This window comes from Procambarus clarkii, unplaced genomic scaffold (genome assembly GCF_040958095.1).
Source record: "Procambarus clarkii isolate CNS0578487 unplaced genomic scaffold, FALCON_Pclarkii_2.0 HiC_scaffold_353, whole genome shotgun sequence".
Classification (NCBI taxonomy): Eukaryota; Metazoa; Arthropoda; class Malacostraca; order Decapoda; family Cambaridae; genus Procambarus; species Procambarus clarkii.
This window is the reverse complement of record NW_027189386.1, coordinates 23786-37974: the sequence shown is the minus strand read 5'-3', so window position 1 is coordinate 37974 and position 14189 is coordinate 23786. Positions and strand designations below refer to the sequence as shown.

The following is a 14189-nucleotide window of genomic DNA, read 5'->3' as shown; positions in this document are numbered from 1 at the left end:
CCAACCACAGGGAAACAGCAAAATCACTCAAGTACAGGCGACTGGAAGGTCAATACCTCTTTGTTCCCATAGCGTCTGAGACGCATGGCCCCTGGGGCAAGAGTGCCTTGGGATTTCTCAAGGAATTGGGGTCCAAGCTCATTGACGTCACCAGAGACACAAGGGCTTCCAGTTTTTTATTTCAGCGTCTCAGTGTGGCGATCCAGAGGGAAAATGCTTGCTGCGTCCTCGGTTCCTGTCCAGAAGCGGAGGAGCTTCAAGAGATCCATAACCTTTAGGCATTTGTCTTGTATGTTTTGTAACCTTTAAATACACAATAAAGGAAAAAAAAAAAAAGGGAAGGGGGTGGTAGGAGAAAAGCACACAGAAACTGTATTGGAGGGGACCCACATTCCCTCCAATGCGTTATGTGTGGTTTCCTCCGAGGCTATGGGTCCCCCTTCATCCAGCCAGAGGTGGTACTCCCTTCCCGTGGTTATTTAAAAAAAAAAAAAAAAAATATATATATATATATATATATATATATATATATATATATATATATATATATATATATATATATATATATATATATATATATATATATATATATATATATATATATATATATATATATATATGTCGTACCTAGTAGCCAGAACGCACTTCTCAGCCTACTATGCAAGGCCCAATTTGCCTAATAAGCCAAGTTTTCATGAATTAATTGTTTTTCGACTACCTAACCTACCTAATCTAACGTAACCTAACTTTTTTGGCTACCTAACCTAACCTAACCTATAAAGATAGGTTAGGTTAGGTAGGGTTGGTTAGGTTCGGTCATATATCTACGTTAATTTTAACTTCAATAAAAAAAATTGACCTCATACATAATGAAATGGGTAGCTTTATCATTTCATAAGAAAAAAAATAGAGAAAATATATTAATTCAGGAAAACTTGCCTTATTAGGCAAATCGGGCCTTGCATAGTAGGCTGAGAAGTGAGTTCTGGCTACTAGGTACGACATATATATATATATATATATACAGTAATCTTTGTCACCTGATCGTAGAATTCTATTAGGCCTGTAAGGCAAAATTTACCCTCCCTGAACCCATGTTGATGGGTTGTCACGAAGTCCCTTCTCTCCAGATGTGTACTAGGTTTTTTCTCACGATCTTCTCCATCACCTTGCATGGTATGCAAGTTAAGGACACTGGCCTATAGTTCAGTGCCTCCTGTCTGTCATCCTTTTTGTATATTGGGACTACATTAGCTGTCTTCCATATTTCCGGTAAGTCTCCCGTTTCCAGTGACCTACTATACACTTTGGAGAGTGGCAAACAAAGTGCTCCTGCCCACTCTTTTAATACTCTTGGTGAGATTTCGTCCGACTCAACAGCCTCTCTCACGTCCAGCTCCAATAGGTGCCTCGTAGTAGTGGGAAAGGCCCCAAATTGCTGCCGTTTTGCTTTTTCTGACGGCCGCGATTTGGCGCACCCGTATTTAGTTACCCCAGTGAGATTTGACGGCCGCGATTTGGCGCACCCGTTTTTAGTTACCCCAGTGACCTTTGCACAGACATCGCTAGTGCTCAATGACGTCACCAGGTAGCCGCTCAGTGTCCTTGCACAGGCACAATCAAGGGGATTAAAAGGTTGTGACTTGGCGCATCATTTTATCGCTGCTGTTTTGCTTTTTCCGACGGCCGCGATTTGGCTCACCCGTTTTTAGTTACCCCAGTGAGATTTGACGGCCGCGATTTGGCGCACCCGTTTTTAGTTACCCCAGTGAGATTTGACGGCCGCGATTTGGCGCACCCGTTTTTAGTTACCCCAGTGAGATTTGACGGCCGCGATTTGGCGCACCCGTTTTTAGTTACCCCAGTGAGATTTGATGGCCGCGATTTGGCGCAGGGGTTTTCTCGAATTTTTTCTCCAAGCCGGTCATTGGCACATGGGTTTTACAAACTTTTTTCCCCATGCCGGTCTTTGGCTTCTGCCATTTTCGCTCAAGGGGATTAAACGGCCGCCTCCAGTCATCCCAAAATTTCGTTAGTTCAGTGACCCTGCACAGGCATGTTAAAGGGGATTAAAAAGCCGGTCATTGGCCCCAGGGTTTTCTCGAATTTTCTTTCATGGCCGGTCCCATGCACAGGCATAGCCAATGGTCAATGACGTCATCGGATAGCCAGTCTTCAATTTGCCTGGGGGGTAGGATTAAAATGCCGGTCCCTGGCGCATCCAAATTCCGTTACCCGGCGACCTTGCACAGGCATCGCCAATGGTCAATGACATCACCAGCTAGCCGCTCAGCGTTCATGCACAGGCACGTTCAAGGGGATTAAGAAGCCGGCCTGTGAGTCGTGAGTTTGTGTTTTTTTTCAATGCGATTTCAGTACGAATCCAATATTGCTTCATAACGCATAAATATATATGCACGTACATAAATATATATGCACATCTCACATTCACTCAAAAACATGCCTACTCACACCTTGCTGTAGCATATAACAAATCAAAATACTCATTCAGTGTACATATATAGGAATACTACATTGAGTAAAAGCAAGCCTCTCATGTTTTGAAATAAGGCCTTCTGCAGTTACCTTCGTTTCTGACGTCATCATCCCTAATGCGCTGTAAGACCCCCAATGAGCTTCCAGCCAACGTGTTAAATGCGAATCCTAAGAGGTTCACACATAAGTGTGAACTCTTAATCAGGCTTAAAACCTCAACTGTACTCTGTGCTTCATCAGAGTCAATATTCAGCTGCATTGGCTCGCATTTTCGCTCATTGCTTATATTTTTTGTTATTCATAAACCCTATCACACCATTCTAACCTAACTTATTATATAACAAACAAAATACAGACCAGTTGTTGTTGTTTAGCGACGTCGCAAAAAGCAACCTCAGGTATGTGGATAAGGTATTGATGGCCATTAGCATATAAGTGTCAAGGTATTACAGCACCTGACTAGTCAACTATGTGTGACGTCACCAGATGACCTATGCGGCCTTTAGCGTCCTACCTGTATATGTACTGTATTTGATGTTATTATTATTCAAAAAATGACTAGACTAACCATCCCCACCAAACCTAATCGGAGGTTTAAGAATATACATTTTAGTCATCTGCAACTGTAATCATTCATTATGCAGTAATAAGTTCAAAAACTTGAATAGATGCCCAAATGTCGTACCGCAATTTTTAGAAGCATCGTACGTCTGGCAGCACAGCTGGTAAGCTGACCTGGCCGTCATTCCCCAGTCAAATAGGTCAGTACATCTCTAGCTCTCCCAGCCAGCACAAGAAGCCAACATCGCTCCTGGACATTTCGCCAGACCTCTGTATTATTCAACAACAATACGCAACCATGGAAACTTGTCCTTTCTGCAATAAGCCAAAGCAGGGGAAATTGCACTTGTGCGAAGTAAAGTGCATGGAATGTCGTATTTCATATACAGCCAACTCGCGTCGTGAGTGTGTGTTATGCTGTCCCCAGTGCCCTAATATCCCTCGTGGACATTATGATGCAGTGTGCACCTCGTGCTCCAAAATCTTCTGCAACAGTCGTGAGTAATATTAATATCAGCAGCACTTGCTTCCTTTATGATCAAATAATTTTATATAGAATTACACCAGCAGCATGTAATATTTTATAAAAAAAAAATATTGCCTACCAGCTTCAGTAATATTGTTCTTATTCGCATAAGTAATATTACTGTGATCCACAGGTCGCGACCCCGAAACCTGTCCATTTTGCATGAACCTGGATGTTGATGACGATACAGAGTCTAACACCAGATACGATTTTGAGACCTCAGAAGCTTCATCACCTCAAAGCGAAAGTAAGTTAATAGCCATCAACAGTATTCATTAATAATTTTATTAATCTGAGATAATATTGCACTATTCCCATCATTAATCAGTCATTTAAAAATATATGTTATGAATGCTAACTAACATCTACAAAAATAATTAATGTTTTTGTTTTTTTCAGGATCATCTGTTGAACAGTTGGATGAGGAATATCCTCGTGGAGGAGGGGATGAGGCTGGAGAGCCTAGCACTACTCAAGCTCATACACCGCCATTAGAAGATAGTAACAATAGCAGGCCTAGCCTAGATCGTAAGTATCATCCTCAGTGATTATTTCCATAACCTTGCATTATTTATTTGTAAACATTCCTATATTAAATTTATATTTTGTATTATAAATCTCAATTCTTTTGATACTAGGTAACCATCTAGAGGATGAGGACTCCCTGCATTTGGTTTGGGAAGCAGATTCAGATGTGGAAGCCAGTCAGCCTATCGCTAATTCTCCACCACCTCCTCAGGAACAGGAACAGCAGCAGCAGGTAGATGTTTTACTTCCTCCTCAACCCGAAGTGCTTGAAGTGATAAATAATTTCAATGGGGGGTACATACGCCATTCATATAGCATCCCAGATCATGCCCAAGGAGATCCTGCCCATTATTTAACTATATATCGTGATTATTTTATTCAGCAAATAGAATCCTTATTTGATGCCGTTCACCCCAATTTCCCTCCTGCCTTCTTGATATACCCGGATTTTTCTTTTAATTAACAACGGCTTAATCAAGAAAATGAACCTGATTTTGAGGGAGAGTTACCTATAAGGGCCGAGCAGCGCACTGTATCTAGGCATGAGGCTAGTGTTGTCGTAGATCAATGGATTGCTGAATTGGATAATAAGTTAGAAGAGTTCTTTGCCGAGACAGAAAGTTCGAGTCTAGGTATACAGAGCATTTCTGGTTTTTATATCAATTCTATAGCAGTTCAGCATCCCATCCGTCTAGGAGAATACGTGCCTTATCCAGATAAATTGCGTGGCAAAAATTATGTTTTCAATCCTAAAGGCGAGCAAAATGCTTGTTTGATCCAATGTTTAGCCGCATACATATGCCTAGCTCAGGGGATGACATCAAATAACATTGTCAGGCGTTCTATGAAGAACGCATCTTATACACCCCACCCCACCCCCTAACCTCCCCTTGTGGTTGTTGTTTTTCATCTAGTACGTTCACCATTGGTATACAATTTCGTATGGATGCTCACCAACAATATTGCTACGGAAGGTGATGCGTTCAGGGGTTTTTACTCCTAAATCCACCAATAAATATCCATAAAGTTTACTGATAGCTTTCTTGTAGATATCCAAAAGCTTTTTAGAATCTTGTTTTCCAAATAACTGCTGCCCTAAAATCTCAATTTGAGCTAAATCTATAGATTTCACTAATATGAAATGGGAGGCGTTTAAACTTATACTTCTAGCATATTTCCAAGAGAAAAATATATTTTGGGTAATTAATATGCACGAAATAGCAAGATGTCTGCCTTTAGTGAAGATATCAGACACAATTTTGGAATTGGCAGTTTCGATGAACAAGTCATCAATAATGATTAAAATAGGTAAATCATCTGTACGTTCATCTAAAGGGCTAATAATTTCAGGCTGAGCTATTATTTTCTTGTTAATTACTGGATCGTCTAGCAATGCTTTGTAACTGCCGCCACATATAATAATACTTGAGAATTTCAGATGGTATTTTTGCACGAGTTTAGTGCACAAATGAGATTTTCCGCCATTGGAAAACCCTGCAATAATTATTCTGCTAGGTTCATTGAAAATATCGAGTTGTTCTTCAGTGATAGGTGAACTATCCATGACTCGTGTTGGGTTTGTACTGACATAAGTATGATAAGGACATTATATTTAAACATGGGAGGTTTCATAAAAACATCAAAGTATGCATTTCATAATTTTTTATTTTTGCATAGAACATTTTCAAAACATAGGTTAGGGGGGCAAGGTTTTATAAAAACATCAAAGTATACATTTCACAATTTTTATTTTTTATATACAACAGAACATTTTCAACATAGGTTAAGGGAGATTGCATTTTCAGAACATCAGTGATGAGTCAGGGGCCCCCGCAATTTTTCAAACATCAATGACAGGTTAGGGGAGGTAGCAATTTTCAAACCCAAAGATAGGTTAGGGGAGGTAGCAATTTTTCAAACAGAGAGATAGGTTAGGGGATGTTGCAAATTTTCTATCACCAATTTCTTCAGTCACTAATTGTGAGGATAAGTCTTGTTCACCAGTGCATCGCGTTTTCCCCACATGTTGAATATGGGATGGAATCCACGTCTCACAGGACGTGCAGCAGGTGCAGGTACATCCTCCTCCTCATTCTCTTCATGTATTTCTGCTACAGGTATATCGGGGTGTCCATACGCCAAAGACTGTGTAGGACTCAGTACATAACGTTTATCGTCATAGGCAGACAATCCACGTTTTGTAGTGAGACAGGTACACATACGGCCTTTAACATTCCTAATAGATCTGGATTGGAACCTCTGCCCAATATTTAACTCTAAAGCACTTTGGAAAGCTGAATGAGTGAGTTTAGACTGATGATAAGTGGGAATTCCTTTACAACGACAGATCTGAACCTGATCTTGAGTGAGAATTTAGTACATTTTAGGCTTCAATGCAATGAGTTCCTTAATGATTTTGGCTCCAACTTCCGATTTTAACAAACCCAGTTGACCTTTGTGAGAGTCATCGAAATAGGGATTTTCAGGAGGGAAATTGCTGAAATCCATATGCTGAGATAAAGGCAGTTTATTTAATTCCTCAAAAGCATTTGGACAGGTCAATTCAATCAAATATGAATCTGTATCCGTATACAGCAATCTAGCTTTGTCTCCATAATGAACTTTGACCGTATTGTACCAAAAATCATATATGATCCTCTTAGCTATTTGCAGGATCTGGAACCCCAGATAGGTTGGTGTATTGACTTTAAGAGATTGTTTCTTAACTGTGCAAATGACTCTGTCTTCGCTCAACAAAATGCTCTGTTAGAAGAACGGATTGCGTGCAAGCTTTTGGAATTTGTTTCGAGATGTAACTAAATAATGCTGATCACAATATTTACTCACATTTGTCAAACTCTTGCCGTAAATTGCATTTGATACCAGCTTGAAAGCTTTACCCTTAATGGCGCAAGGTGTATTTGCCCGTTCACGAGCATTTGTTTCGACAAATTCCTTAAGGTAATTGCTCTGTTGGAATTCATAAACTGCATTTACCTTAGCCACTTCCAATCCCAATTTCATCAGCATCTGAAACAAATCTAAACTCACCAAGTAATCTTTTTTGGGGGAGATGTGAGGCAATTAATTTATTGTTTTTCTCGGGGAGTTTACGATCTTCGGTATTTAAAATATGTTTGCTATAATCGGAGAGAAGATCAGTTGAAATATTAGCATGCGACAGGGTTAAAGGTGTATCGAGCCACCTCAGGTGCGACATGCTTGGTATCACACATGACCCAATACCCCTTATCCCCATCACAAGCAATATTTTCCAATCCTTGTTGGAGCCAATCATTGCATTCGGCAGCAGATAATTTACGGATCCCACCTTGAGGAAGCAGTTCTGTCATACAGGTGGCGTATAAGCCATTAAAATCTAAATAAAGAATATATTTATCGGTGCTAGAAGGATCAGCACCGATATGCTCATTTTGTACACTTGTGTGTTGTCGTACAACAGAGATAAATCCGCCTCTTAGATTTCTACGCAATACATCGTACAAATGGGGATCAGAAATAGAGTCCAAGACAACTTGACTCTTAAACAAGAAAGCGTCCCATGCAAAACTAGATAACGAGACGTAGTGTGTAATGTCTAACTTGTACAGCTCAAGCATGGTCTTGCGCCATACAGTGAACACATCACACAATAGTCCAGTATCTACTTTCAAATAGACCTTCAAGTAATCACCAATGGTCTTGCATTCCGCTAATCTGAAGACTTCTTTAGCCTGTGTATAATCGGTCTCGCTTATGGCCTCGTGCTTTAAACTATTGAAAAAGGCTTCGGGAGGAGGAAGAGCCGGTTCATTACATTTCTCCAAAGATGAAATGTAGTCATAACAGAATACCTGTTTGCCTGTCTTTAATAAATGGTGGGCGGCTGCAGGGACGTCATCTAGCATAACTGAGGTGTAAGTGGTGGGTTTACCTTCCTTGATATGTTCTTTAGCTAGTTTTTCCAACCCACCATTTAGTAAAGCCAGACTATCCATAAACCGAAGTTTACCGATATCCACTTTCATGAACTTAAATCCATCTTTGGAGGCAATGTCAATTTTGCGGTTAGGGACGTTAGACAATTCATTTAAAATTACTCCGAGGTCATAAGCAGCATTGTGAGAGAATGTATATATGAATTTCTGCATAACATGTTGCACCTACGGCAATAGGCTGCAAGATAATTATTAAATTCAATAGCATGATCATGATGACGGTGCTTGTCGTTATCTGATTTGAATGGCCTATAACACATTTCACATGTGGTCTGACGTCTATAAGCTTGCCAATGTTCACGTGTCATAGATATTTTGTATTTAGGCATGGTAGATTTAATTCTCTTCCATGCTTTCTCCAAAGTATCTATGAAATGATTCACAGGATCATTCCCCATATACGTCAATTTCTCTACCACCTCCAATTCCCTGTTGATGATGATAAAAGCATATGCCACGGCTTTGTGACGCTTCTCAATCATGCCTTGGGGATTGGAGGGGTCCAACAAGCACTCGAAATCATAATATGCCGTGTGAGACGGCCCATAGGCACGACCGTATTTTTTTAACTTGATTTTATGACCTTCAGGGTAAAATTTCAATGTTTGTTTAACTTCACATGACTCTTCATGATCCCGCATAGCATCAGGTGACAAATGAATTAAACAGGAATGACAGTAAATATGATTGTTTGGTATTCTGCTAGAATTACTACGCATGTTGCGAACATACTGATTGAAATCTTTAATGAGTACAAGATGCTGATCCTCTAGCATGAGCAAAGGTACTTTACGAGCAGAATGTTCCCTGCCTTTTCTAGCTAAGCTAATGTAGTACCTATTATCTTCACGGGTGAGCACATAGATAAATATACATAATTTATTTATGATTTCAATTTTATTAATGTTATCGTACGTTATGGGAATTTCAATTTCCTCAGGCCATCGGACAAATCTAAGACACCACCTGGCAGTTTTGGAACGCCTGCTAATGTTGTGTAATGTCATCCCCTGAGCAAGACATTTATATGCTGCCAAACATTGGATTAAACATATATTTTGCTCCCCTTTAGGGTTGAAAACATAATTTTTGCCACGCAATTTATCTGGATAAGGTACGTATTCTCCTAGACGGATGGGATGCTGTACTGCTAAAGAATTGATATAAAAGCCAGAAATCCTCTGTATACCTAGACTAGAACCTTCTGTCTCGGCAAAGAACTCTTCTAGCTTATATTCCAATTCAGCAATCCATTGATCTACGGCAACACTAGCCTCATGCCTAGATACAGTGCGTTGTTCAGCCCTTATAGGTAACTCTCCCTCAAAATCAGGTTCATTTTCTTGATTAAGCCGTTGTAAATTAAAAGTAAAATCCGGGTATATCAAGAGGGCAGGAGGGAAATTGGGGTGAACGGCATCAAATAAGGATTCTATTTGCCGGATAAAATAATCACGATATATAGTTAAATAATGGGCAGGATCTCCTTGGGCATGATCTGGGATGCTATAAGAATGGCGTATGTACCCCCCATTGAAATTATTTATCACTTCAAGCACTTCGGGTTGAGGAGGAAGTAAAACATCTACCTGCTGCTGCTGTTCCTGTTCCTGAGGAGGTGGTGGAGAATTAGCGATAGGCTGGCTGGCTTCCATATCCGAATCTGCTTCCCAAACCAAATGCAGGGAGTCCTCATCCTCTAACTGGCTCCCTAGAACAAAAAGAATTGAGATTTTAATAACAAATATAAATTTAACACTTTCGCGCCCCGCGGTCGTAAATAGGAATGTTCATAAAAATAAATATTGCAAGGTTATGGGAATAATCATTGAGGATATTGCATACGATTTGGACTGTTCCTGTTGCTATCTTCTAATGGCGGTGTATGAGCTTGATTAGTGCTAGGCTCTCCCCCTCCTCATCCGCGAGGATATTCCTCCACTATCTGCCCAACTAACGACCCTAAAAATATGGAATTATATTAATATACATAAACAAAATAGGAAATTAGTAATGTCAGTATTGCAACTGTCAAATAATGGTTAAATAGCGGCAGAAAATAAGAGACTTACTTTTAGATTTTACACGTTGAGGCGGAGAAGCTGTTATATCCTCAGAACCCGAACTGGTTGAAGACTCTGTATCCTCATCCTTCAAATGCAGACAAACTGGACACGGTTCAGGAATATATCCTGTAGATTAAAAAAATAATAATAATTTGATTGAGAATTCTATATAATGTATGTTAGGGGTGACATGATAGAGGTTTACAAGTGGATGAATGGACATAACAGGGGGGATATTACTAGGGTATTAAAAATATCAACACAAGACAGAACACGAAACAATGGGTATAAATTGGATAAGTTTAGATTTAGGAAAGACTTGGGTAAATACTGGTTCAGTAACAGGGTTGTTGATTTGTGGAACCAATTGCCGCGTAACGTGGTGGAGGTGGGGTCCCTCGATTGTTTCAAGCGCGGGTTGGACAAGTATATGAGTGGGATTGGGTGGTTATAGAATAGGAGCTGCCTCGTATGGGCCAATAGGCCTTCTGCAGTTACCTTTGTTCTTATGTTCTAAATAATAATATGACTGCTATTACAGGCAAGTAAATGTCACAAGTAATAATAATAATAATAATAATATCAAAAATAATAATAATAATATCAATAATAGTAATAATATCAATAATAGTAATAATAATAATACTTACGATTGGCACAAAACACTTTGGAACAGTTGATGCAGACCTTATCATAATGCCCACGAGGGTTATCATTACACAGGGGACAGCATAACGTACACTCACGGCGCGAGTTAGCAGTATAGGAAATATTGCATTCTTTACACTTTACACTACACAGATGCAATTTCCCCTGCTTTGGCCTATTGCAGAAAGGACAAGTTTCCATTGTTGCGTATTGGCGTTATAAATAATGCAGAAGTTTGATGAAGTGTCCTGGAGCGTTGCTGGCTTCCTGTGCTGCCTAAGAGGGCTGGAGTTGAACTGACCCATTGATAGCGAATGACCACCAGATATGCTTACCTGCTCTGCTGCCAGACGTACGATTCTGCTTAAATTGCAGTATGCCATTTGGGCAACTATTTTAATTTTGAACTTAACACTGTATAATGAATGGTTATAGTTGTGGATGATTAAAATGTATATTCTTAAACCTCTGATTAGGTTAGGTGGGGATGGATAGTCTAGTCATTTTTGATTATTAACATCAAATACACATGCCAGTAGGACGCCAAAGGTCGCATTGGTTGTCTGGTGACGTCATACATAGTTGACCAATCAGGTACTGTAATACCTTGACACCTATATGCTAAAGGCCAGCAATACCTTATCCCTATACCCGAGGTCGCTTTTGTGATGTCACTAAACAACAACAACAACTGGTCTGTAGAACGTATTTGTTTGTTATATATAATAAGTTAGGTTAGGTTAGGTTAGGATGGTTTGATCGGGTTTATGAATATCAGAAAATATGAGCAATGAGCGAAAATACGAGCCATTGTAGCTGAATATCAACTCTGATGAACCACAGAGTACAGTTGAGGTATTAAGCCAGATTAAGAGTTCACACTTATGTGTGAACCTCCTGGGATCCGCATTTAGCCCGTTGACGCCTCGCGCCACATTAGGGATGATGACGTCAGAAAAGCAGGTAACTGCAGAAGGCCTTTGCTTTTACTGAATGAGTATTTTTGATCTGTTATATGCTACAGTAAGGTGTGGGAGGTATGTTTTGAGCGAATGTGAGATGCGCATATATATATATTTATGGGTTTATGCAGTAATATTGGATTACTACTGAAATTGCATTGAAGTCACCATGCCTGGCAGGGGACTGTTAGTTTATACAGTAATGTTGGATTAGTACTGAAATCGCATTGAAGTCACTACGCCTGGCAGGGGACTGTTTTCATACAAATGGAAGATAGTAAGTTTTCATTTTTATTTTGACCTATGCTCAATAAGCAATCTCTGAAGAAAGATTGACAAAGCTTAAATTTCACCTGATCAGTCGGTCAGGTGAATTCACAGTGAGAGGTTGTGTTAATCGGAGCTCCTGAGTGTTGTTATATTATCATAGCAATATGGAAGTTGTAGTTAAGGACCTGGTGACTTTAGTGGGAGCCCTGAGGACAGAGTTGGACTTTCTGCGGGAGGAGGTGCGTCAGCTTAAAGAACAACGAGAAGTAACGAAGGAGGAGACCAGCAGTAAAGGGACCTCGTCTTGGAGAGTTGTGAAAGACAGGGGCCTTAAGAAGACTTTGATAAAGCCGCCTTCAAACGCCATAGCAACCTCTAATTCATTTGACGTTTTGGAGGACGAGTGCTGTGGAGAGACTGTGGATCGCGCAAAAGGGAAAGCAACGAAGAGAAAGGAAGCGCAGGCCCCTCAGAGGGTAAAGGAAGTACCTAAGCAAACATTAGTTGTGGGAGATTCCCAGATAAGGTATTTGGATAGAACGTTTTGTGCTAGAGATAGGGGGAACAGGTTAAGGGTTTGCTATCCCGGAGCTGGCATTGGTGATATTATAAACAACATGAATGATATTATGGCTGGTAATGGGAACAATCCCATTATTTGCATTAGCGTGGGAGGAAATGATGTTGGTCGAGTTAGGAGTGAGGAACTGATTCAGAGGTATAAAACAGCCATAGAGTTAGTTAGGAGCAAGGGAGGAATCCCGATCATATGTGGCATTCTTCCAAGAAAGGGAGTGGGAAATGAATGGATATCGAGGGCACTTGGTGTCAATTGCCGGCTGGAAAGATATTGCAAATCAAATGCAATATCTTTCATAGACAACTGGGAACACTTCTATGGAAGAAATGAAATGTATGCTCGTGATGGGGTGCATCTATCGAGAGCTGGGGTTGTTGCTGTTGCGAACTCGTTAGAAGAAGTGGTTAGAGGTGTTTGTTTGGGTTTAAACTGTTAGTAGATAGAGGTATGGGAATTGATTTGGAGGAAGGAGGTAATAAAAGTATGTGTTTGTGGGAGAAAGGAATTGGCAAAACGACCAGGGAAAGAGAAGGTCCGCAAAATAACAATTCACTTAGGGTATATTACACTAACAGTAGAAGTCTAAGAAATAAAATTAACGAATTAAATGCTCTTGTCTGCACAGAAAAAATAGATATTATTGCACTTACCGAAACGTGGATGAATGTAGAAAATAGAGAACTATTAGCTGAATATCAAATATATGGATTTAAACTATTTCACACAGATAGATATATTAGACGAGGAGGTGGAGTAGCCATATATGTTAGGGACAATTTGAAATGTAGTCTCAAAGAGGGAATCAAAACAGAGCCACACACAGAAACTATTTGGATTGAATTAAACGAAAAAGCTAATAATATTATAATAGGAGTAATATATAGGCCACCAAATTTAGACAGAATGGAAGCAAAGCATCTATGGGATGAAATATCTAGAGCATCTAGATCTAACAGTATTTATGTCATGGGTGACTTTAATTTTAGCGGAATAAACTGGTTGAACAAAACAGGGAATAGTGAAGCAGAAGATTTTCTAGAATTAATTGACGATTGCTTTCTTACGCAACACATTAAGGAACCAACACGGGAAAATAATATTTTAGATTTAGTGTTAACTAACAGGGAAACGCAAATTAATGACATCGAAATAGGGAGTGAGCTAGGGAGCAGTGATCACAAAGAAATCAGATTTAGCATAGAATGGAATAGACCAGTAGGAGAAAATTCTGTTAAAGTGCCAGATTTTCGTAAAGCTGATTTTAATAGCCTAAGAAATTTTTTGGGTCAAATTGATTGGAAAGTCTTGGGTATGGGGTGTGGGCCGGTCTTGGAGCGAGACATGAACCCAGCGATAGGTGACTTAAATGGGGATTTCGATGTGGATTCAATATATAACATATTTAAGAATATTCTAAACAAAGCACAGGAACGTAGTATACCATACAAATTGAATAGATCGAATACTAATGACCCAAAGTGGATAACAAAGAATTTGAAGAACCTTATAGGTAAAAAGAGAGCTTGGTACAAAAGGATTAAAAATGGGGAGGTC

General features: G+C 39.7%; 1 protein-coding gene across 1 annotated transcript; it reads right to left on the bottom strand.

The window, feature by feature from the left end:
* Positions 1–6484: 6484 nt before the first annotated feature.
* LOC138361406 (uncharacterized) lies at positions 6485–10301 on the bottom strand (the record flags this gene model as incomplete). Its single annotated transcript, XM_069320742.1, has 5 exons — positions 6485–6787; positions 6959–7141; positions 7291–8274; positions 9699–9820; positions 10182–10301. Coding segments are annotated over 5 exons (1712 nt in total), but the record flags the coding sequence as incomplete, so codon positions are not given.
* Between the last annotated feature and the right edge of the window lie 3888 nt (positions 10302–14189).